This window comes from Melozone crissalis, unplaced genomic scaffold (assembly GCF_028551555.1).
Source record: "Melozone crissalis strain CALT ecotype California unplaced genomic scaffold, PUWL_Pcris_2 ptg000018l_1, whole genome shotgun sequence".
Taxonomy (NCBI): domain Eukaryota; kingdom Metazoa; phylum Chordata; class Aves; order Passeriformes; family Passerellidae; genus Melozone; species Melozone crissalis.
The window spans coordinates 1,735,029-1,760,018 of NW_026535796.1; the positions used below are offsets into that span (position 1 = coordinate 1,735,029).

Consider the following 24,990-nt stretch of genomic DNA (forward strand, 5'->3'; position numbering starts at 1 on the left):
GAGCTCCGGGAGCCGCAGCCATGCAGCGCCGCAAGGTGGACAACCGCATCCGCGTCCTCATCGAGAACGGCGTGGCGGAGCGGCAGCGGAGCTTGTTCGTGGTGGTGGGAGACCGCGGCAAGGACCAGGTACGGCCGTGCCGGAGCCGCCGCGGCTCCTCGGGCCCTGCTCCGCTCTCTCCAGCGGGAACGGAACCCTGGCAGCCCCAGGCAGAGCAGCCTCAGGGCCCTGCTCCGCTCTCTCCAGCGGGAATGGAACCCTGGCAGCCCCAGGCAGAGCAGCCTCAGGGCCCTGCTCCGCTCTCTCCAGCGGGAATGGAACCCTGGCAGCCCCAGGCAGAGCAGCGGGACTGAGGGGAGGGAACTCACAGGGACGGGGTTGGAAATGGTGTGTGGGACCCCCCTGAGGCATCTCCCGGCTGGGAAACTCCTGAACGGCAAATGGAGTTCAGGACAGGCGGCGGTGTGTGGGCTTGGTTTGATTTTTTAACTTATTTTTGGTTTGGTTTTTTAAGTTGTTTTTTAACTGTTAAACTTTGTGGCCAGCTGGAGGTTTTTCCCCTCGATTCTGCCCTGCGATGGTTTCTCTCTCGGGGTGGGCTTGGAGTTGTCTCGCAGATGAACCTGTTCGGTGAAGTTGTGTGGAGGAAATTTAGTGCTAAACTCGTTTTTCTTCGGGGACTCTAGCTTTGTGTTTTTCAAGTGGGGAGGGGAAGAACAGTTCGGCAAACCCACGGTGGTTTAGGACAAGTCCATTCACAGAATCACAGAGTTGTTCAGGGTGGAAAAGCCCTCCCAGACCACTGAGTCCAGCAAGGCCAAGGCAGCCCCTAACCCACGTCCCCAAGTGCCACATCTGCGGGGCTTTTTAATCCCTGCAGGGATGGGGACTTAACAGCCCACTCAGGGAAGAAACTTTGCCTTAAAACCAATCTAAACCTCTCCTGGCACAGCCTGAGGCCATTTCCTCTCCTCTTGTCCCTTGTTCCTGGGAGCAGAGCCCGACCTTGCTGCCCTTTCCCATCAGGATCTGTGCAGAGCAATAAGGTTCCCCTGAGCCCCCTTTTCTCCAGGCTGAGTCCTTTCCCAGCTCCCTCAGCCATTCCTGGTGCTCCAGCCCCTTCGCCAGCTCCATTCCCTTCCCTGGACCTGCTCCAGCCCCTCAGTGTCTTTCTTGCAGTGAGGGACCCAAAACTGAGCCCAGGGTTTTGCCCTGCCCTGTGCTGAGCAGAGGGGAGCAATCCCTGCCCTGCTCCTGCTGCTCTTCTGTTCTAAGTGCTGTGTAGCTGATAATTCATTTATTTCCAGTCTGTGGACAAATAAAATTAGCTAATTATTAAAAAAAGTAAAACTTGGAAAAGAATGAGTTTTTCAGGTGGCAGTAGAGGAATGTTGGCATTATGGCATTATTTACTGATGAGTTCTGGCCTCTGATTGTGTTCACTGAAGCCCTCTGTGGAAAATCCATATGAATGGGTTATCCATAACAGACAAAACTATGTTTAGCCTGGAATTATCAGTGTTGCTTCTGGCAGAGAAGGGAGCTGAGGACACAGGAGGTAAAACCCAGTGTCCTGCAGCCCTGGAGCAGGCACAGGCACAGCCAAGGGGCCCCTCTGTTCTCCACGGTAGAAATGCAGCTGTAAAACCAAGTTTAGAGGAACTTTTTGCTTTGTGGTGTTCCCTGAGAGCTGTTTGTGAGTGCTCTGTGCCCTGGCAGGTCGTCATCCTCCACCACATGCTGTCCAAGGCCACGGTGAAGGCCAGGCCCTCTGTGCTCTGGTGCTACAAGAAGGAGCTGGGCTTCAGCAGGTGAGAGAGCCCTGCATCCTGCTGCTCCCTGGGCAGCCAGGGCTGCAGGCTGAGGGGAGGGAGGGAGGGAAGGAGGGGAAGCCAGGGCTGTTCCTGGAGCAGCTGGGGGAAATCTGCTCTTCCAGGAGTGAAATTCCACAGCAGAGCTGGCATTGGCAGAAAATACCTCTGGTTTTTCTCCTGTAGCTCTAACACTGACTCTGCTACCCTGGGCCAAACTCCCCCTCACGTTTTTTAACCTCAAAACTTGGGTTCCTCAGCTGTTTCACCTCAGTCATATTTAGGACTGAGCTCTGACTTCCAGGCTCAGCCTCGGCACAGTTCCCTCAAACCCTTCCCCAAGAAAACTCCTGTATGTTCTTTTCCCCTCCAGCCACAGGAAGAAGAGGATGAGGCAGCTCCAGAAGAAGATTAAGAGTGGGACTCTGAACATCAAGGATGATGATCCCTTCGAGCTGTTCATTGCAGCCACAAACATCCGCTACTGCTACTACAACGAGACCCACAAGATCCTGGGGAACACCTTTGGAATGTGTGTCCTGCAGGTCAGGAGGGCCTTGGCTCCCTAAAGGGCTCTACAAGAATCACTTAAAATGTTGCAGGAATGGGGTTTGTGGCTTCTGTCACTCCAGTTTTGGTGGCCTTGCTTTTCCCTCACGAGTGGTGTGAGGGTGAGGTGGCCTCGTTGGTAGGAGTTGGAACAGGGCATTGCTTGGTGCAAATTTCAGTGGGAATTAAACTTGGAGGAATAAAGGTTTTAGGCTCTCTGTGCCTTTCAGTAGGAGTCAGCTGCCCTGCTGGACTCTGAGCAGCTCTGAAGTTCTTTTTACTGCCCAGGATTTTGAAGCCTTGACTCCAAACCTGCTGGCCAGAACTGTGGAGACAGTGGAAGGTGGTGGAATTGTGGTGATCCTGCTGAGAACCATGAACTCCCTGAAGCAGCTCTATACAATGACCATGGTATGTGTAGCACAGAGGGTCTGTTCTCTGCCAGCAGCTGCACTGAGGGGATGCTGGGTGGGTATTTATTGATTCTATTATGGGCTGTTATCCTCCTTCCATCATCTTTCCTGCTCCTTCATCAGGAGTGGGAGGAGATGGGATGGGATTTGTTACACTCAGGCATTTCTGAAATGCTGCAGATGTGGGTGTTTGACCACAAAGTCAGGATCCTGTCTGGGATGTGCTGTGGATGGAAATGGAGGGATAAGAATGGGAAAGAAGGGGTCACAATCCCGTAAATGTCATTGTCACATTTTCTTTCTGTTTTCTTCCCTTTTTTCTTCAGGACGTTCACTCCCGGTACAGGACTGAGGCGCACCAGGATGTGGTGGGGAGGTTCAATGAGAGGTGAGTGGCTCAGAGTGCAGAGGAGCTGGGCTGGCAGCCCAAGGAGAGCACCAGGAGCAGCACTGGCTGTTCCTGATGGGAAAACATCCCACAGGTCTGCCTTGGAACAGGCCTTTTTCTGGAAGCTGGACTTGCAGCTCAGCTGTGGGGAGCTGTGAATACTCAGCTGTGGGGAGCTGTGAATTCTCTGTTTAGAAGAGAGTTCAGCTGAACCACCAGGGAGTGCTGCTGCTGTTTCTACTGAGTTTTCTCTGCCTGCCCAGGTTCATTCTGTCCCTGGCCTCGTGCAAGACCTGCCTGGTGATCGATGACCAGCTGAACATCCTGCCCATCTCCAGCCACGCTGCCAACATCACTCCTGTGCCCCCCCAGTCCCAGGTCAGTGAGTGACCCCAGCCCTCTGCCCTGCCACAAATCCCTCTGAGTTGGCCACAGGGTGTTAAAGATTTAAAAACAGGGAATTTTTTTTTTTTTACCCTGATTTATATCAAAGGATGGCATTGCAGAGAGGACGCAGAACATTCTGCAAGAATTATGTGGGTGAAGCTTGGGGAGCTGTTTTTTCTATATTCTGTTTGTTTTGTTTTTTTTTTCTGTGCTATCACTTTTTCTGCTTGCCCATATTTTTAAATTTTCTTGTGCTGCTCAGCCAGTGAGGTGATGCTTGATTGTGGTTGCATGGAGGGATTTCAAGCTGATGGACCAATAAAAATACTTTTTTGGCATTTGAAGGGTGAGAGAGCACTTTGGAAATAAGTATATTGCAGGCTCAGGACACAGCTGGAAGCTGTGGCAGCTGTTTCAATTTCTGAGTTACACATGTCACATTCCAGGAAGAATTCCCTGAGGATAATCCAGACACATATTTGCACTGTTAGAAGTGTATCCTTTTATCACTTCCAGTTGTGGACTGCAGTAAAGTGGAACCAGTTTTAAACAGAAATCTTGAAGCATTTAAGCTGTGCTGTGTGGTTTAAGAAATAACCAAGACAGCTTCTGTCAGAGCTGGTAAAAACATTCTAATAAGGCACTGATTGAAAAATAAATAAAACAACCTGCTTTTATTGTTAGGACAACACTGACAGCAGCACAAATGCTTATCTGTTGGTTGCAGAGGCTGCTGCCTTTGGAATTTTAAGTGACAACCAGGAAAATCAGCCTTCATTCCCATCTAAAACTGGTTGTGTTTGTGTCCAAGTTTATTGTTTAGCTCTGAAGGTCTTGATATTATTTTGGTATTGGTGCTGCAGTAGTTTTTCCCCCTGCCTGGACACTGCATATGAGAAGTGTAACAAAGATCATGAATGTCCAAAGACTAAAAAATGAATTAAATTACTCAGAGCACTCTTCTTTAATCTGTTTTTTCTATCAGTGCCATTCTGTAATTACTATGTGCTGCAAAATCCTTCCCTTTTTTCCTTCCAAGCCTGGGGAAGTCAGGACTGGGGAACCCCTTTGTGACCATTCTCCTGGAGATGCCTGGAAATTTAAATGTTAAATACATGTCTGTCAGTATAAATTCTCATGGTTTTGGGGAATACATTCTTCTTGTGGTAACTTTTCCTTCCAGATCATTTTCTCTGCCTGCCCAAAGGTGTCAGAAGACACCACAAAGGTAGGATTGTGCTGAAATATCCTTGGCTCATCCTGTTATGTGCCTGCAGGAGGAGAGCCTGGGGCCCCAGGACCTGGAGCTGAGGGAGTTGAAGGAGAGCCTGCAGGACACACAGCCTGTGGGAGTGCTGGTGGATGGCTGCAAAACCCTGGATCAGGTTGGTGAGATGTCTCAGGTTCAGCTTTTATATTTTTCAGATTCTGTGCTGCTTTAGTGTGTAGTTCTGAGCTCCATAGTAGGGGATAGTAAGCTCTCTTCACAGAGTAGGGAGACAAAACAAGGTAGGTAGATCAAGGATAAATTATCCAAATTTCAGGCCCAAGATCATTATCAGTGGCAGAATGAAAAGAGGAAAACAGGAAGGATGGGACTTCATAAGCTAAAGCTGTAATTGGACAATTAACTCCAATATGCAAATGGAGCAGAACTTATAAAAGTGAGAGACTTTGTGACTGGTTGTCCATTTTGTGACCATTTTGGTTCATCTTGGGTGCAACCCTGGCTGGGCTCTTGTGCTGCCCAAGGTGGATCCACTGAGGCCTTCTAATAAATCCCTGCTTTATTCTTTAACTCCATCCAGTTCTAGGCCAGCCTTCACAAGGCATCAGGTGTGCTGGCAGAGCTGAGCTTCTCTGGATGGGGCAGGACTCAGGGTGAAAGAAACTCAAACTCTCTTTTCTGGGGGTTTTCTAATCCTCAGGCAAAAGCAGTTCTAAAATTCATTGAAGCCATTTCTGAGAAGACCCTGAGGAGCACTGTGGCATTAACAGCAGCCAGGGGACGAGGGAAATCTGCTGCTTTGGGGCTGGCCATTGCTGGAGCTGTGGCTTTTGGGTGAGTGATCCCCCCCCCTCCAATCCCCCAGGCCTTATCTACATACCCGAGTTAAAAAAAAAACCCAAAACACAACCAAGGTGGCAAGATTGGAATATATTAGTAATATCCAATCTTAAATCCCTCATTTTTAATCTTACATCTTTTGATACAAGATTATATCTTGACAAAATTGTGTCTTTTGGTCAAATTTTTCTTAAAACTCAAAATAATCAACACATAAATCAAGATTATTGTCCATAGGAATCTGCTGTGTTTTGTTTATTAGGTAAAGTCAACCCCTCCTGTTAAAAACCTATCCTGTTTAGTACTTATGTAGTAAAATTTGTTAGAAAAATCATTCAGCTCTTGTTTTTTTTTTTTTTTCTCTGCAGTTACTCCAATATCTTTGTCACATCTCCCAGCCCTGATAACCTTCACACTCTCTTTGAGTTCATATTTAAAGGCTTTGATGCACTGCAGTATCAGGTGAGGGGAGCAGACTATTTTACAATATTTTCAAAGCATTCCTGCTAGGAAGTTTTACACCTCATCTGTGCTTTTGGCTACGTAAGTTTGCTACCAGCCTTTTTTACCATGTTCTGCAAGAAAAGGATTCATGGTAGAGTTGTGTTTCTTTCTCTATTTTTAAGCAGGGTAAACCAGTTTGTTTGTGAAGCAGATTTTAACATCAGTAAATAATTTCCCAGTTCTCAGGCCTTTGAAGGTTTTATAAGAATTTTTTATTAGAATGTGAGATAATAGTGTCTGAGCTTATTTTGATGATGATGATGATGGTAAATTATTTTTTTCTTACATCTTGGCTTCCTATATTGTTTAAAAATGTTGTTTTCCAGGAGCATTTGGACTATGAGATTGTTCAGTCCTTAAATCCAGAGTTCAACAAGGCAGTGGTCAGAGTGAATGTGTTCAAGGAGCACAGGCAGACCATCCAGGTAATTGGCATTCTTACCTTTCCAGGTTTGTTCCTGGCTGTGGTTTTTGCCAGTGTTGAAGTTGTTTTGATTTTGAGCATGTTCATTCTGTGTGATGTGGAGCTGTCCTGGTGGGTTTTGCTGGAAGGCAGATCTTCAGGGAGTGACTTCCTCAAAACACCTTCTCTCTTTCAGGGAGTAACTTGAAGATTACAAAGCTCCCTCATGGGTTTCTCCCAAAACAAAAGCAAAGGAAGGTGAAAGGAGTGATGCCTTAAGTTTTAGCTTTCATATTTTTCAGATTCTGTGCTGCTTTAGTGTGTAACTGAGCTTCATAGTAAGTGTTAGTAAGGTCTCTTCACAGGGTAGGCAGACAAAACAATTCCTTTTCCAGTTTGAGAACTAAGGAGAGCCGTTACAACCTCCAAAAACCATAAACAACAGGGAACTGAAGAGAGCAATCTGGGAGGATAGGACTTCATAACCTGAAGCTGTGGTTGAACAATTAACTCCAATATGCAAATGGACCAGAACTTATAAAAGTGAGACCTCGTGACTGGTTGTGCATTTTGTAGCTGTATTGGTTCATCTTGGGTGTAGCCCTGGCTGGGCTCTTGTACTGTCCAAGGTGGATCCACTGAGGCCTTTTAATAAATCCCTGCTTTATTCTGTAACTCCATCCAGCCTCTGTTCTAGTCAGCCATCACAAGGCATCAGGAGCAGTGCAGGAAGAGGTTTTAGTGATTAGATTTTCTTTATTTTCCTCACCTCTGCAGATGAATTCCCGTGGAGTTGTGCCAAACAAGATGTGTGAGCCTGTCCTTGTTAGGGCAGCCTAAACCCTCTCCTGACTTTCTGTTTTTCCACATCTCAGTCTCTGGCTTGCTGTTTGAGGAGAACAGGGGCAGCAAAGAGCTTTCCAGGGCCCCAGCTTTGAGGACCCTGGTGTTTCCCTGCTGGCAGTGACAGTGTACCCTCCTTTGCAGTACATCCACCCTGCTGATTCTGTGAAGCTGGGCCAGGCCGAGCTCGTGGTGATCGATGAAGCTGCTGCCATTCCCCTGCCCCTGGTGAAGAACCTGCTGGGCCCTTACCTGGTGTTCATGGCTTCCACCATCAATGGGTGAGTCTGGAGCAGCCACTCTGCTGGGGCTCCCCAGAGCTGCCTGGTTCCTGTGGTTCCTGTTTCAGCTCCCTGTGTCCTGGTTCCCAGGTACGAGGGCACCGGGCGGTCGCTGTCCCTGAAGCTCATCCAGCAGCTCCGCCAGCAGAGCGCCCAGAGCCAGGTGACCCTGACAGCAGAGAACAAATCCACAGCCACTGCCAAGCTCACCTCAGGTACAGCATGTCAGAGCCTGAATGAGGGATGTGGGACTCCAGGGGCTCTCTAAAATGCAGTTTATTCCATCCAAGATGTTCCAGCAGTCCAGGGTGGTGGGTGACAGAGCCTGTGCCTACAGTTCTCAGCTGCAGCTGCAGGCAGGCCTGGAGACCCTTTGGTTTTGGTTCCATTGCATTATATACTTTGCTGAGCATCTTAATACAGTAGAAGCAGTCTATACCTTAACTATTATCTATAGCCTGTCATAACTACTATAATATTCATGTTACTGTTCTCCAATCACTAAAAGTTAGTACATTACAGTTTAAGCTAGAAGTTGTTATTCAGTCTTCTTGCTGTGGAAAATTCTGAGACATTTTTTCTACTTGCAACATCAGCAGGCTTGTTTGCCTGTGCTGTCTTTCTGCTTAGTAAAAACATCTTGTTTGAAGTGGGTTTATCCTTTGCTCTAAGCCATAAAAACCCCTTCTGCCTCCTTGGTTATCCAGCAATATTGGCTCAGCAATTCTTCTATATCGAAACTTATTTCCATTTCTATTCCTTCATCAGATTCTACATTTAAAAATCTTTCTGCTAAGCATACATATATGTGAGACTTTCTTGTCAAACTTTCATCCTTCCCAACAACAGCACCTCTGGCCTGTGTGTCCCACACAGCCTGTGTGTGTCCTGGGGCTGCTGTCAGCCTGATCCATGGCTGTCCCACCCATCCACGTGCCTTGCAGCTGTGGGAAGGGGTTGTTGTGTGGGGAAATGACAGAACGCTGCTGGTTTTCCTCACAAGTTTCAGATGGAAGGCTTTTTAGAGGTGAAAAATCAGCATCTGAGTTTTCTGATCTGGGAGCCCTTCAGAGCACAGGGATCCTGTGGGGTGCTTGTCCAGCCCCGAGTGTCCTTTTTTACCCCTGCAGCTCGCACGTTGCACGAGGTGTCCCTGCACGAGTCCATCAGGTACGCCCCTGGGGACCCCGTGGAGAAGTGGCTGAATGATCTCCTGTGCTTGGACTGCCTCAACATCACCAGGATCATCTCTGGCTGCCCCCTGCCAGACACCTGTGACCTGTATCCTCACTGGAAGGTTCTCAGCCTGGCTCATGGCTGGGATAAGCTCAGCAGGCGGTCATTTCCCCATGACCTTGCTCCTGGAGTTCAGCTCTCATGGCACTGGTGGTGGGTGCTGCCAGGACATCACCAAACCCCAGTTTTACTGCAGAGACAACCTCAAGGAAGGGTTGCATGAAGGGAGGCCCTTGTTGAAATTACAAAAGGTTTATCTTTACAGGTGAAGGGTGTGAAAGCTGCAAAGACTGCCCAACATTATTTATTCTCGTAGATTAAGCTGTTGGAGTCTAAGAAGGCAAGCCCAGATATTGAAAATAAACCAACAGGAAGCTTTTTCCTGGTTCCCAAGGAGTTATTTTCCTTAATCCCTGTATTTAGATACTATGTAAATAGGGACACACTCTTCTGTTACCACAGAGCATCAGAAGTTTTCTTGCAGAGGCTGATGGCCCTCTATGTGGCTTCACACTACAAGGTATGGCTTGGCTTCTTCCATCCAGTTTCATTCCCAGTTTCAGTGTGGAATTTTCTGGGGACAGAGGTGCTTGTTATGACAGCTTGATTGACATTTCTCAACAGCTTCTGTTGCTTCTTGTTGTGTACAGAGCTGTGTTCTTCTTTCTCTGAGATCTCTACCTCAGTCCTGGCTGTACACACTGGATTTCCAGATAGTCTGGAATATTTTTGCCTTGAAAAAATGTGGAGACTAAAATTCTAAATGAGCCTCCAAGCCTGTCAGGATTTTATCAGTGCTGAACCTCATTTGCCGTTCTCTTTACCATGTTCTGGTGGGCCTCAAGTTCATCAAGAGCAGCACTATTATGAGGCTGAAAAGAGGAATAATTCCTCTCAAGGTTTCAAGACCAGGGTTGATCTGTAAATCTGGGGAAGTCCAGAAGCGCTGAGCTACTGAGTTCTAAAAATCTGAGGCTTAAAAAAAGATTGAGATTTGGTACTTAGGAGGTAAGGAGCTGTATGAAAATATGAAGTTCAGGTTCATACATATTAGAGCACAAGGTTTCCCTTGAGGAGAACCAATGCTGTCTGGGGATGTGACAGCCATGAAATGGCCTGGGAGCTCCTCCATCCCTCAGCATTTTATGAGTTCCAAATTTCTTAATAGCTCTATGGAAGATAGAGGGATTGTTTAGAAATCAGCTGGATTTTGAAGCTCTCCTCATGGAATAACCATTTGGTAACACTCTCAGGCACATTTGTGGCATTTTTGGGGTTGTCCTGTGCAGGGCCAGGAACTGGACTCAATCCTGATGGATCCCTTCCTGTTCAGGGTATTCTGTGATTCTCTGGACAATTTTTGATCTTTCTGATGTCTTCACCCTGCAGAACTCCCCCAATGACCTCCAGATGCTCTCTGATGCCCCTGCCCATCATCTCTTTTGCCTTTTGCCTCCTGTTCCACCCACCCAAAATTCCTTACCAGAAGTCCTGGCTGTTGTTCAGGTAAGACAATGAGTCAAGTGTCAGTTTTGATCCTGGTCTAGTTGAGCAGGAGGAAGCATTTTGTGTGTCTGTTTTCATGGTTTTGTGTCTTTCCTGGCAGGTGTGCATGGAGGGAGAAATCTCCCGCCAGTCCATCATGAACAGCCTCTCCAGGGGGAAGAAAGCCTCTGGTGATCTGATTCCCTGGACCATTTCAGAGCAGGTGGGTGATTTGGCTGTGCACTGGCACCCAGGGTGGATTTCATGTATTTCTTGTCTCCAGAGTGCCCAGCAGTGTCCTTTAATGGGCTCTTTGTCCTTGTGCAGTTCCAGGATCCGGACTTTGGGGGCCTCTCCGGCGGGCGCGTGGTTCGCATCGCGGTTCACCCGGATTACCAGGGGGTAAAGTACCTGGGGCCAGCTCTGGTGGGGCCAGGGAAATGGAAATGGCTCTGCAGGCAGAGCTCAGAACAGGACAAACACTGCAGCTCCTCCAGTTCTTAGCATTTTAAGCTCAGGACACCAAATCAGTGCTCCCAGAGCGTCCTGAGCCACCGTACACAATCCAGGGATATTTGCTGTGACCTTACCAAGTGTTCGGCATTTTCTGAGTGCCAGAGTTAAACCCCAAGAATTACTACACAGCCCTGAACTACCAGGCCTGATGCTGATTTTGTCTGTACAGTCCTTCTCCCTGGAGCTGCCATGTGGCCAAAAAAAGCATTTTTGCAGTGACTGAGTGATGTCTGCACTGCTGATTGTTAATAGGTTTTAAGGGGAGGACGTTAAAAATCAGAGACCTGGTTTTGCTTACAGTGTGCTGTTGCTTCTTCACAGATGGGCTATGGCAGCAGAGCTCTGACTTTGCTGCAGATGTACTATGAAGGCAAATTCCCATGTTTGGAAGAAGAAACAGTTCAAAAGCCAAAAGAAATCACAACTGTGAGCAGTGAGGTATGGTAATTTTTTTTTTCTGTCATGCTAAGCTGCATAATTTCCCCTGTAAGTCTCCACTCTCTAGGGAGGAAATACTCAGCTTTGATTTTCATGGAGAAGAAGAGCTTTAATTTGCAGCTTTCTGTGGGGATTGCTGCTAACCCATTCCCACTTTCTTTTCCAGACTGTTGGTTTATTAGAAGAGGTTGTGACACCCCGGAAAGATTTGCCTCCTTTGCTGCTCAAACTGAGTGAGAGACAAGCTGAGCACCTGGACTATCTCGGGGTGTCTTATGGCCTGACACCCAGATTGCTCAAGTAGGACATGATTCTACTTCCCAGTTACATCTTGCCCTTCTTCAACAGATAATGGGCTTTACTTGCCCAATTTTTCCAGGGTGTAGAAGTAAGAACAGCCTGTGATAGGTAGGGAGTGGTTAAATTCTCATCCTGTGACCTGTAGAAACTTGAGGTGCTGCTGACTTCAGAGCTGGTGTTTTTTTTTTCCTGACTGGTGTAAATGCCTTTCACAGCACCTTGAAAGTTTTTGCATTTTTTGACATTACAGTCATAATTTTTCACTTTCCTGAGCTGAACCCTCATTCAGGTGGACGCTGTTCCTGCTTTCTGACAGAAAGCTCATTTGCTCTGATTGTTGGTGTGTCATAGAGACTTTTGCTTTCTCCTCACCAGCTGTCCTTGTACAGCAGATAAATTGCATTTAACCACAATTTATTACGTATTTAGCTCCATAATTCTCAGTGTGTTCCCTCTTTTGCCCAGGTTTTGGAAGCGTGCTGGATTTGTGCCAGTTTATCTGAGGCAGACCCCTGTAAGTACCACACTGTTCCTGAGTGAAAACCCAGCCCTGCTAAAATCCCTGCGCATGCATTCCAGCAGATTCTGTGAGAAGGGGTTTGGGGCAGGAGGGCTTGCTGAGGCTGCTTTTAAGGCTTGGTTTATGTTCATTTTTGTTCTTTGGGCCTATAGTTAAGGAGTAGAGCTTTAGGGTTGTGAATGTGGGCCTCCAAGCAGTTTGCACATAAAAATTTAGAGCTGTTGAGGGCTATTAATATGGTTATTGGTAAAATAGCTGAGATTTACCAAATTCTAGAAGTTCATAGGTTTTCCATTAAGTGGAGGTGGTCGGTAGCAGTTGATGCGTCTGTTGTTGTTGATTTAGAAGGTATTTCCCTTCCTCAGCTGAGCAGAGTGCAAAAGGTTCATGGGGATGATGGGAAATCCACCACAGAATCACAGAACTGTATCTTATTTATCAGAATGACCTGACAGGGGAGCATTCCTGCATCATGCTGAAGATGCTCAATGAAGAGGACTCTGAGCAGGAACCTTGGCTCACTGCCTTCTGGAAAGGTAACTCTGATCCTGCTGACTCTGCAAGGACCATCTGGGCTGTTTGTTATTCTATTCTGTTACACTGGGGTAATTTATTTTTGTCCTCTTGCCCCGTAGATTTTAGGAGGCGCTTCCTTTCCCTGCTTTCCTACCAGTTCAGCACCTTTTCTCCCTCCTTGGCACTGAACATTCTTCAGAACAAAAATATCAAACAGCAGTCCCAAGCACGTGAGTACCCTGACTGGGACAGCTGTAAGTGAATGGCAGAGCAGGGCTGGAGCCTGGCACCTCAATTTGCTGTTTTCTCAAGATGTTTAACAGGAGAATCCTCTGGGGAGATCTTGGTACTTGTGTCTTGTGGGGTTTTAGTGTCTGGTTCTAGATGGTTTTCCTGCTGCAGCAAGGGAACAAACCTCTTTTACAGCAAAAATTTTGAATTAAGACCCTGGAATCGACAAGAGCTCTTTGAACAATGACTTGTAACTATTGTCAGGTGTAATTTATGCCCTTTCCACCGACTGGACTTTTACAGCATTAAATTGCTGTGTTGTAATATAGCAATGCTTAGTGCCAGCAAGAACATGCTTTAAGCAGGTAATAAGCAGAAATATTATAGTAAGGCTACGAAACACAAGTAATAAACGACACGATTATGAAGGTTTCTTTCTAGGTAAACAGAGAGGGGGAATTGTGGGAATCCACAAAATCAGAGGGTTTTGGGAAAGCTGCAAGATGCAGGCCTCAGATACAGCAGATCTGTGAGTAGAGCTAAAGCAGCAGCCATGAGATAGGTCAGCAGAAAAAGTATTTAAACTGTAGAAAAGCAAGTGCAAATAGAACAATGGCCTGTGTATTAATGCTTGTCTGAATAGCTTTCTAAGCTACAGAAAGTATATCTAGCAAGATATTAGGAAGGTTAAAGCTTAATAATGGAGCTCTGTGTGTTGTGTTTTAAGGCTTACAAGCAGGTATTGTATTCAAAATAAGCAAGCATTGTTTTAGCCAAAGGTATGTGTGCTTATGGTGATTGGATAGAACTACTGTCAATGTGCTTTTGCTTTGTGTGATTGGTCAAGAAGCTTATAAAGTAAGTTGTAACATTAGGTTTTCTGGTCTGCTGCCTGGAATGTGAGCTGGTGGCATCTTCCCATTGTCATAATCATGTAATGAGACTGATGCTGAAAAATAAAACAGCTCGAGGCGCTTTCAGCAGCAGCCCCATCTCGTTCATGTCTGTAAATAGCCCCCCTTGCCAGCATCACTAAATACCTGAATTCCTGCTAAACACTGAGCTCCTGGGTGCTTGTGGAACATTGCCAACCTTGCTGTGTTTCTCTGCTCCCGCCAGCCCTCAGCCGCGCTGAGCTGGAGTCAGCGTTCATCCCGTACGACCTGAAGAGGCTGGAGATGTACTCCCGCAACATGGTGGACTACCACCTCATCATGGACATGGTGCCCACCATTGCCAGGATGTTCTTCCTCAGCCAGATGGGAGACATCTCCCTCTCTGCTGCACAGTCGGTGTGTGTGGGCAGGGTGGATCTGGGGAGTGAGCTGGGGATGTGTGTCTCTCTTTGCTCTGTGCTGAAATCCCTGTCTCTTCCTCAGGCCCTTTTCCTAGGGATTGGCCTGCAGCATAAATCTCTGGACCAGCTGGAAAAGGAGCTGGAGCTGCCCAGCAGTCAATTGATGGGGCTCTTCAACAGGATCATCCGCAAAGTGGTGCAGGTGGGAGCTCAGGACAAGCCTTGGCCATGTGGGACCATCATTCCAAAATTCACAGAAAATACCACACTAAGAAAGAGCTGGGTCAGAGCTGGGCATCCTTAACACATCCCCACATAAACTTCTTGGCAAGTGGGGAAAATCCCAGCTGGAAAGTGTGTGGCAGTGATTTAAATGCCCATGGTTGGAAGTTTGGACCTCAGTGGTCTTTAAGGTCCCATCCAACCCAAACCACTTAATGATTCTGTGTAGTGATTTCCCAGATAAGAGTGCTTATCTTATAGTTTGCCATGTTGAAGTGCCCTGACCAGAATGCTGAGCTGACAATCCTTGTTGCCTAAGCCATTGTTCAGAGCATTGGTGGCATCTCAGCTTTCCTTGGAAAAAAATAAAATTATTTCCCAGTATTATCTAGAGGTAGACCTGAAATCCACTGAAATAATTGTAAAGTTTTGGAACTGGTTCCTGGTTTTCTTTCTCTCTAAGGTTTAGGATAGCAAAGCTCCTGAAGTCTGAATTTAGGAGTTCATTGTAGAGGTGGTAAATGGTGTTTTAAAAACCAAGTCTTACATGTGCTGGCTTGTTTCATTTTCAGCTGTTCAACACAGTCCAGGAAAAAGCTGTGGAGGAGCAGATGGCAGCAACAAAGGATGTTGTGATGGAGCCAACGCTGAAATCTTTAAATGATGATTTGGTAATTACAAACTTTATTCTTGGTTCATAAGAATGGTAAACACTTCAGGGGAGTTCACCTGAGGGCAAAAACATTAAATTTTCCTGGATGGAAAGGGTTCCACACCACATCTGGCACTGTAAGGGAGTTAAAACCTGACAGGTTTGCATTATGTGCAGCTGGAGTTGTGCTTTAAGCTGCAGTGTGGGGTTTTCACAGAAAATTACAAGTTTGGGTGTACAAATAACGTAAAAATGAAATTAAATAAAAGAGAGAAGCTATTCAGGACCAGCTGGTATTTGGTTTAGGGGATGTATTTGTGGGGAAAAGGTATTTTCCTCTCATTACAAAATCATTGTTGCCCTCAGGACTTAAAGCATCTTGTGCTGTCCTGTTGCAGGAGGAGGCTGCAAAGGAATTCCAAGAAAAGCACAAGCAGGAGGTGATGAAGCTGAAGGAGATGGACCTTACACAGTAAGAATTCATCCCTGGGTCTCAAATCCAGACTTTTCCTGGGTGGAATGCTGGCTCTTGCTGGGATTTGTGCACAAGGCTGTAGGTGCAGTAGACCATCAGTAAATGAGAACCAGTGTGTATTGTCAGCAGTGGGTAAAGCATAAAAAACCCAAATCAACACAAAAAGGGCAACCAACCAGAGCTTTACTAAAGTGTCTTAAGCAGACTTTTACTTAAAACCAAAGCTTTTACTTCAGTGTCTTAAGCAGACTTCTGTCTTTTTGGACCAACAGGAGTTACAGATGCCACTGATTGTCTCTCTTCCCTCTCCCCTCCCACTTTTTGTCTTACAAACACTGCTCACTGTGCTGATGTCCCAGGGAATTTGTCTGGCCTGGCTCTAAATTGGTCTCTGGTAAATCTGGCAAAAGGAATTTTAACCTTCTTTGAACCTTTAGTTGCCATGTTTGGAGAAAGGACAAGAATGGATGTGATTTGAAGTGACTTGTAAGTCAGTGACATAAGGAAAATAATACAACCAGAATGTTTTCAAATGAATTCTATTTTATAGCATTGATAGTGCTGCATACCTTTTTGTCATTTTGGACTCTGTTTCCTCTTTTTTTTGTCCTCAGCCAGAAACAGATTTTTGTTCTCCATGAGGAGAGAGACACAAAAATCTATTTTGAATACTTTTCAGTGCAGGTTGTAGAAAACTTGTGGGGCTTTGTCCAACATTGTTCAGCTTTGTGGACAAAGCCTTATCTATTCCAAAACTCCAAGAACTTGAGATGGAGAGCAGTCACTCCATTCTGCTACACAACTGCTTTGCCTCTTTAAATCTGGGTGTAATTTCCAGTGTGCTTGAACACCCAGACAAGGGCCAAAGGACATGAGCTTATTTGAGTAGCAATTTTTGTCTTAATTTCTCTTCTTAAAAGCTCTTCACTTTTTCCCAGACTGATTTAGGAAAGCTGTCCCATGCCAGCTTTGCCAGCCTGACTTGGTGTGTGTTTCCCAAATCCCATTTGCTTGTTTGCAGAGTAGTGTGTGCCTGACAGTAGAAACACCTTATTTTTATGTTGTTTTTCTCTGTGCTAACAATTTGACCTGACTTTCCTTCCCCTTTCCCACTCAGGTACATTATCAGGGGGGATGATGAGGAGTGGAACGAGGTGCTGAGCAAGGCAGGACAGAACGCTTCCGTCGTCAGCCTGAAAAGGTAAAGGAACTTGAAATATTCCAGAGATCTCTCCTCTTCCTGCTGGCTTTGTTAAATGTTTTCCAAAAGAGTGAAGCCTGAGGGTTAAAAGTGAACTCAGGGTCCTGGCTAGATCCTCAGTTTTCCTGAGGGAATTGGGGTGTGAGCAGCTGTGAGCTCCACTACCCAGTGTTTGTGTTGCTCTAAGGATGGTCCTCTCTTCATTAACTTGTTTAATTCTGGCTCTATTGCTGATGATCTGATCCTGATCCCACACAGAAGCTGGACTGTTCCTCCCTTGGGTCACTCATTCCACCTGAGTGCCCAATTTGCTTTGGGATCTAACACTGAGTGGGAGCACCTGGAGGTGCCAGTGGAGAAAATGCAAATTCAGGAAAGAATTCTTTCAGAAGTGAGCTTGAGCCTGGAAAATGTCTGTATTTCTACAATTCTTTAATTCTCATCCATCTTCTTTCTTCTGCCATGCCCAGCATGTAATTTTCTCATTTTTTCCCTTGGGGATTTATAGGTGAGACTTCCCTGCTCACTTATTTCCCCTTCCTGGAGTGCCTGACAGCTCAAGTAATTATGTGATCTCTGTTCCACCCTTCCATGGTTTTTTCCATGAATGCTAGGAGCTGTAAGTTTCCAAAAGCCTTCCAGGAAGGAGAGACTCTTAGCAGCTGCTTAAAAAGATCAGAGCTTGGAATTCCTGTTGTGTTTACTTGAATCAAAATCCAGTGCAGGGACAAAATTGAATGTTTTAAAACAATCAGTAGTTTCTCTTCTAGGTACTCTAAAATCCAGATACCGCATTTAGGACAGATAAAGTTTTGAAAAGCAAAACAAGAGCTAAAAGACAAGAGCTAAAAATCAAGATCTTATGGGTTAGAGAATGTCAGGACACTATAAAATCTAAGTCAGGCTCTTCTTTGTGCTTTTTCTAGCACCAAGTTTAAATTTTCTCCCTCACTCCTATATTACAACAAAAATTTCCCTGCTGGATGGCAAGCCAGTGTATTTTTAACAGATGTTTTGTTCCTGTTTTTCAGTGAGAAGAAAAGAAAACTAGAAACAGCACGAGGACCCAAACAACAGAAGAAATTTAAGAAAACTAAAGATCTAAAGCAGAAGAGGAAGAAATGACTTAAAAGCCAATCAATCAATGAACTTGAATGAACAAGTGCTCGGTCTGTACTTAAAAAGTCCTGTTCCCCTCTAAAGCAAGAGACTATTTTGGAGGGAAGAAAAATCCTGAGAGGCATCTTTCAAGTGTTTGTACTGTGGGAAGAGCAGTGTTCAAGTGTTTGTGTGAAGATTTTTATATGAAGGGTGACTGCAGCATGTGAGTGAGGAACTGGAATGCACTGGAATAATGAAAGTGCTTGAGCAGCTCCAAAATTCCCATTCCAGGAGGGCAGATCTGTAAACTTCCTGCATCTTAATGGTTCTGTGGTTCATTAAACAAGAGTTTGGAGAACAAAGGACAGAAATGTTACTCTGCCTTAGTACTGCAGCTCACCTTGGTCTCTGCAGCTGCTGGTTCTGGTGGTCCTTTGGGGCTTGAGGGGGCTTTTATGTCCTTTGTATTTGGGGCTGGCTGGTCACTGCACACTCACTGTGCCTCCCTGCTGGCCCAGAGCTGCCCCTTGGCTGTGGTGGAAAGTTTTGTGTTCAGGTTGCCAGAAATCAGCACTGTTGCACCAAAACCTGCTTGTGGGATCTCCTCTCTGACCTCAGGGGCCAGTTGAGCAGCCAAGCACTGAATTCCCAGCACTTGGCAATGACTGTGCCAGTCTGGAGCTGGGACTGGCTGTGACTCTGGGTCTGCTGCCTCTCACACTCCAGAGGCTTCAAACCCAGGCCAGAACTTTGCCATAGAGTGTCCCAATCCTGAGAGCCCTGCTGCAGTGCCCTGATATCCTTCTGCCTTTTTGCTGTGGGGGTTTGGAACAGAGCCTTCCCTGCAGCTGAGGGCACAGCTGTGTTGCATTTACCTGCAGATCTCACAGCTCCTTTTCCTGGCAAATCCTGAGGTAAGGACAGCTTTTCTTCTCTAGGAGGCTGATTTTAAACAAACACAGCCTGTGCCTGCCTGTGGGTTGGAAGCCTCTGTGGTGTGCCACCACAGTTGGTGGCAGTGGCACATCCCTGAGCAGGGACATGTGCAGCTGCAGCCCTCAGAGAGGGGCTGGGATCACCCAGCAGCACTGCCAGGGCTGTGGTGGCCACTGCCTGCCCTGAACTGGCTCCAGAGGTCTTGGAAAAGGAGCAGGCATGGAAGGCAAGGAGTGTGAGGCTCTGGACAGCTGTGCCCAGGAGAAAAGGTGAGTGTGAATTCTCCCTGGTTTTGGTGTTATTGTTAAAAATAGTGGTGTGCACCCTGAGGTGATCTGTCCCTTGTTTGTTCCTTGGAGTGGTGGCTGGATTTGGGAGGAGCCAAGTATCCTGGAGCTGTGAGGTTTTTCCTGTCAGAAATCCATGGTGGGGATGTTTTCCCTGGCTGTCCCAAGTGGAAGGAGCAGCTTTGCAGTCCCCACAGGCTGGGGATGTGTCCCCTGAAAACCAGTTCAGGATTGTTCATCTGACTCTGCCTCTGACCTGTGACTTCCAGGGACTCTCCTGGTATCCCAGATATTCCAGTGCTGCTTTTTAAAGAGGGAATTCCAAACACAGTAAGTCAGTCATTCAATCTGAGCTGTCAGTGGTGGGGTGTGAGGGAGAGGAAGAAGGGGTGGTAGCTAAGACATTCCCAACTGGGATTAGGGCCAGGCACTTCAGACACCTTTAAGTGGGCACTAAAGGGCTGCTCCCAGTGCTCCAAGCCCTGTGGTGGAGTTGAGCAGGGGGTAATGGGAAAACTACAAGAAAAAAATAGGGGCAGGGAACAATTTAGAATTCCTGGCCTTCCTTTTCTGACAGCAGTTTGTTATTTTGGGGCCCAAGCTTTCAAAACCTGGAGTGTGTGATTGTTCCCAGGTGTCACATTTCCAGACTAGGATCTGATGGGGTGGTGACAGTACAAACATGGAAGGGGGTGGCTTGGAAGGGACCTTAAATCTCATCCCATTCCAACCCCAGCCAGGGGCAGAGACATTTTCCACTATCACAGGTTGCTCTAAGTCCTGTCCAATCTGACCTGGGACATTTCCAGGGATGGGGCAGCCACAGCTGGGTAACAGGTACCCCTTAACTCCATTTCTGACTATGTCTGACTCCATTTCCCTTCCCAGCTGGCAGCAGATGAGAGGGAACACTGCACCAAAACCTGCTGGAGTTCCAGCTTCCAGCTCTGCATGAAGCATTACATCCACATGTGAACACTCACCAGAACAATTCTGCCATGGACCAAAGGAACCCTCAGGACTTGTCTTGCTCGTTTCTCCCTGGAAAGAGACATGGCATGAGCACCTTCAGTTATTAGAGAAATCCCGGAAAGGGCAGGAAATCAGGGTGATTGGAAGAGTTTTGTGCTGTCACACAGCAGTTCACCTGTGTTGCTCCATGGTCCAGTGCCAGCCATGGAGCTCTGCTCCACAGACGTTCCAAGGGCTCGTGTTTAAAGCAGCATTAGCATAAAAGGAGCTGCATTGGCATAGGAATTACCTTGTTGGTATTTCCAGTTCCCAGCCTGGAATTCCAGATGACCCAGAGATCAGTTCAGCTGTTTTGAGCAGGGTGCTGAAAACACTAAAGGTTGTGGGTTCAGTCACTGGATAGGCCATTCACTTAGAGTTCAACTTCATGATCCTTGTGGGTTCCTTCTATCTCGCAATATTCCGTGATTTGGAAACACAGATTAAACATTTCAACTAGAATTTTACTAACAGATTTTGCCATTGGAGACTGTGAGTTGCACGGATCTCGGGGGAAGAGGGAGGAAAGCATCAGATCTCACCTGGCAGGGGCTGAATGAGCAGCTGGAGCAGGACAGCGCCTATGCTGGAGCAGCTCCTCCTGCCCGCGGCTCTGCAGCTCCGCTCATTCCCCGGGATGCGGTGGGCTCAGGACGGGCGGCGGGCCCTGCTCCGCTCAGGGGGTGCTGGGGCAGAGGTGCCGCTGGTCCTGCTGGGTAGGACCGGCCTCACACGCCCGTGGAAAGGGGCTGCGAGGCCGCTCCTACCGCCGCTCCTACCCAGCGGGACCGGCGGCCTCGGGGGTTCCCGCGCCGCGCCCGCTTCCAGCCGCGATCCAGCGCCTGCTCCGGGAATGCGCCGCTCTCCTGCCGGGCCCGGCACCGGCACAGCCCCGGCTCCCCACGGCAGCAGCGGGACCTGCCCGGAGCCGCAGCGGGAGCAGCCCCGCGGTGCAAGCGGGAGCGGCAGCGCCGGGCTCGGTCCGTGCCGTCCCGGAGCGGCTCTTCCCGCCCGCGGCGATCCCGATCCCAGCCCCAATCCCGCCTCGGTTCGGCGGCCACACAGCCCGCCCGGCGAGGGACAAGCGGCTCAGCCCGGGACCCCCGGCACACTCCGGCAGGACCCAGACCCGAATCCCCAGGCCCGGGTCCCGTTCCCGGCCCCACCTCAGCGCCTCGAGCCCCGCGCTCCAGTGAAACCCTGGCTCAGGACAAGGCTCTCCTGCACAGGTGCTCCTGCTGGGAGTGACAGTTCCTTGGAAGGCAGCATCTCCTACCTGGAGCTGGGCCTTCCCCAGCCTTTGGTGGCCGCTGTCTCCATCCTCCCACACCTCCTCATCCTCCTCCTCGCCAGGGTTGGCTTCCTCACCCTGCAGAGCAACCACAGGGACAGTCACCAGCCTGCTCAGCCCAGCCTGGGCAGCAGGGACGGGCTGGTGGCACCCTCTGGATGTCACCCTGTGCCCGGCACCGTCCCTGCTCCGTGCCCATCCCCGTTCCTGCCCCGGCAGCTCCTTGGATCGGGATGTGAAACCACAAACGTTTGCTCTGCTGGGGCTGGCACAGCAGAGACTCCCCCGGGGCAGGGGCAAAGCTCCTGCTCCCACAGCCTCTGCCTCTCACAGCCCTGCTGGGGCTGGCACAGCAAAGGAAACGCCTCAGCTCCTGCTGGACATTCCCTCCTGTGCCCATAAACCCAGGGAAATCCTGGCTGCTCCATCCCTGGAAGTGTCCAAGGCCAGACTTGGGGCTGGAGTAGTGGAAGATGTCCCTGGACTGAACTCAGCAGGAGCCAAATCCCACGTAAGGCCATTCCCAGGGCATCCTCCTCCAGGGAACAGGAGTGCCTCCAGACCCTGACACCGCTGCACAGCTAAGGAAAACTCAGAACTCTCCAAAGCTGGGTCATCCCAAACTGTGTTCCCTCCTGAAAACCAAACAATGAAAGCACCTGGGGAGCACTGGGAAGGAACTGTTGGAACCGCTCTGATTTCACACATGGATTTTACAATCCGTTTTGTTCCGCCTGGGACTTTCCCCACGTTCACTACTCATAGCTTCACTTTCACCTCAACACATTCATTCTCTCCCCCGCACATTAACTCACATTTTACCCGAAATGTTCATTTTGCTCCCTACCCGGTGCCCGCAGCTCCTGGGCTGTCCCCGCCGCCCACTCGGGGCTGTCCCCGTTCGGGGCTGTCCCGTTCCCCGCTCGGGGCTGTCCCCGCTCACCTCCGAGCCCGCCGCAGCCGCTCCCGGTGCCCCCGGCCCGGCCCCGCCGCTCCCCGGGCTCCTCCATCGCCGCTCCCGGCTCCGCGTCTACGCTCCGGGCACAGCACCCGCGGTTCCTGCCGGGAGCGCCCCGGACGAGGGCCCCGCGGCCTTGCACGGCCAGTCCCCGTCGTTGTCCCGGCCCAGCTCCATGTCCCGGTTCCGGTGCCGGCGGAGCCGCGGGAAGCGCCCGGCGCGCTCGGAGCTGCAGTACCGGGTGCGTCCACAAGACGGCCGCACTGAGGGAGCCGCGGCCACTGCGCATGCGCAGCGGTTTTAGGGGTCCAAAAATCCCAATTTCAGTCAATCCCAGATCCCGGATTTCGGGTGTTCCAGAGGGAAGAGGGAGAAAGAATTTCGCATACACAGAGATGTTTCTAGGTCCTTCATACAGACCATCTTGTCTTACCTCTTTGAGCCCTTTATTGTTTCATTTGTATTTTCAAACCCTACAGATCCATATTGAGAATTTCTTACAGTCTAAAATCTTGACTATAACACAGCAGGTAGGCGGGGTTATTTTTAAATAAATTTTTATATAAATTAAGATTATTTCTCAATATATAGAAAATGAGAATCTTTGTAGTTTTAAGTATTTTACACACAAACCCCTCAAGAATTTTCTGGCATTTTTTGGGCTATAGCCTCCCCTGGGTTTTAGGAGGAGCTCTTCGGACCCCCCTCATCCCTCACTCACAATTACACCATCACCCCCTGGACTCCCCCATCTCCCTTTTTCCTCTCTCCCAGAGAAGGCACAAAACGAGCCCAAGTGCCCTGGCCAGCAGCTCAGTGCTTCCATAAAAGCCCTTTCCACATGGACATCCCCCCCAAAAAGGGGGAAAAATCAAGGGAGGGCAGGGCAGCTCCCTGAAGGGTTGGAATCTCTGCAGCTCCTGTCCTGCAGCACAGGGAGTGTCCCTGAGCGTGGTGCCTCATCTCCCACCCCGGCTCTGTTCTGCCACGTTCCCCCTCGGCTCCTCCACTCCACACAATGCCAGGAGATGCCTCCTCCCTTCCCTGCGGTGCTGCTGCAGGGACACCGTGGCACCAATGGTTTGGAAGACGAGTCTGGACTACAGCCCTGGGATCCTGAGGGTCTGATATCCAAACTCTCTTCTTGAGGGTCTGATATCCAATCGCTCTTCCAGAGGGTCCTAAATCTAACACTCCTCACTGCAGCGGGGCTGTTCTCTCCTTTCAGCCCACCGGGAGCCATGGATGGCAGCAAGGATCCAACTTTTTGCTTTCCTCACGGCGTTCCTCAAGTCCACGTTGCTGAGGCCGTAGAGGAACGGGCTCAGCATGGGGGCAGTGGTGGAATACCCCAGGGAGATGAGCTTGTCCTGCTCCAGAGAGCAGCTGGAGACAGGCACAGGTCCGTGAGGGTGGAGCTGCCGTGGCTCAGAGCAATGGAGGCCGGGTGGGAGGCGCAGGTGGACAAGGCCTCGTGCCGCCTGGCCGCCGAGCAGATCCACAGGACGGCAGCCAGGACGGACAGAGAGGACACCAGGATGGACCTGGATGAGCTGTGGTGCTCAGCACATTGAACCCCACCATGGCAGCCACCATAGCCTCGCTGGCACGGGTGTCGGAGCAGGACAGGGCCAGCAGCAGGGGCCTGTCACAAACCAAGTGCTTGATGGCCCAGGAGTGACAGAACAGGACATGGAATATGGAGATATGGTGTGGAGAGTGGAGCTGAGCCCTCCAGCCCTCCATCCCAATGCATGGGACATGGACACGGAGTAGAGCAGGGGCCTGCAGATGGCCACGTAGTGGTGGTAGGCAATGGTGGCCAGCACATGGCACTCAGTGGTGGCCCAGGTGGCGAAGGAGAAGAGCTGGGTGATGCATCTCATGAAGGAAATCACCTTCTTCTCCACCAAAACATCCCTCAGGCTCCGGGGGATGATGGTGGAGGAGCAGCAGACATCCAGCAGGGACATGTGGCTCAGGAAGAAGCACATGGGGATGCGGAGGCACAGATCGATCTGGTTCAACACGATGGCTCCCAGATTTCCTAAGAGAGTGACCACGTAGAGGGCAAGGAACAAGACAAAAAACACCACCTGCAGATTTGCTTGGGTGGTGAAGCCCAGGAGAATAAATTCAGATACAAACATCTCATTTTCTCCAGCCATACGGAACATTTTATATATGCAGATCAGCTGCTTTCTGTCTTTAGATTGAAGTGTTTAATGCACATAAATCCATTGATAATGATAAGAATGCTAATTTTTGTCAAGCAGTTACAAAACTTTCAGTCAATAAAAGGTAAATTCTCCTTGAAAGAGAAAAACAACAAGTTCCTGGCACCAGTATCCCTGTTCAGCCAATGCATTTGGAAGCAGGGGCATGTTTAAGCCATTAAGAAGGGAAATACCATATCAAAATAAATAAATCATAAATAGGTTGCAAGGCTCCCTCCTAGTTCTTCTCAATCCACTTACACATGGAATTCCATGATTTTCCTGATAATTCCTGGGAAAATGAAATTGTTTCTTATCTTTTGACCATTCCGTATCCAGCCTGAGCACCTGAGAAATAAATACCCACTCCCTGTGTCCCAGGAAGAGATTTTCTAGGTGAAATCATTGGAAAATGGGACTTCCCTTAGTGTATTTTTTCCTGGTGTAGGAATAA

General features: G+C 48.6%; 2 protein-coding genes across 2 annotated transcripts; one reads left to right on the forward strand and one right to left on the reverse strand.

The window, feature by feature from the left end:
* Positions 1-19,332, forward strand: NAT10 (N-acetyltransferase 10). The gene is made up of 28 exons (XM_054275430.1): positions 1-128; positions 1,720-1,811; positions 2,185-2,356; positions 2,649-2,771; positions 3,100-3,161; positions 3,425-3,539; positions 4,826-4,933; positions 5,477-5,610; positions 5,985-6,078; positions 6,447-6,545; positions 7,511-7,647; positions 7,738-7,862; positions 8,778-8,928; positions 9,307-9,403; positions 10,273-10,389; positions 10,490-10,591; positions 10,696-10,770; positions 11,206-11,322; positions 11,489-11,622; positions 12,088-12,136; positions 12,585-12,678; positions 12,778-12,888; positions 14,009-14,181; positions 14,269-14,388; positions 14,981-15,079; positions 15,459-15,532; positions 16,653-16,736; positions 17,768-19,332. Exons 1-28 carry the CDS (start codon positions 21-23, stop codon positions 17,859-17,861), a joined length of 3,060 nt encoding a protein of 1,019 aa, XP_054131405.1. The 5' UTR covers positions 1-20; the 3' UTR covers positions 17,862-19,332.
* Positions 19,333-23,507: 4,175 nt separating this feature from the next.
* On the reverse strand, positions 23,508-24,488 carry LOC128936679 (olfactory receptor 5F1-like). Its single transcript, XM_054275828.1, is given in 4 exon segments — positions 23,508-23,719; positions 23,722-23,860; positions 23,863-24,027; positions 24,030-24,488. Coding segments are annotated over 4 exon segments (975 nt in total).
* Positions 24,489-24,990: the final 502 nt, after the last annotated feature.

Coding starts and splice junctions, on each gene's coding strand:
- NAT10 (XM_054275430.1), top strand. CDS start 21: ATGCAGCGCCGCAAGGTGGACAACCGCATCCGCGTCCTCATCGAGAAC. Junction 2,772..3,099: donor AGCTCTATACAATGACCATG/GTATGTGTAGCA, acceptor TTTTTTCTTCAG/GACGTTCACTCCCGGTACAG. Junction 10,592..10,695: donor CCTGGACCATTTCAGAGCAG/GTGGGTGATTTG, acceptor GTCCTTGTGCAG/TTCCAGGATCCGGACTTTGG.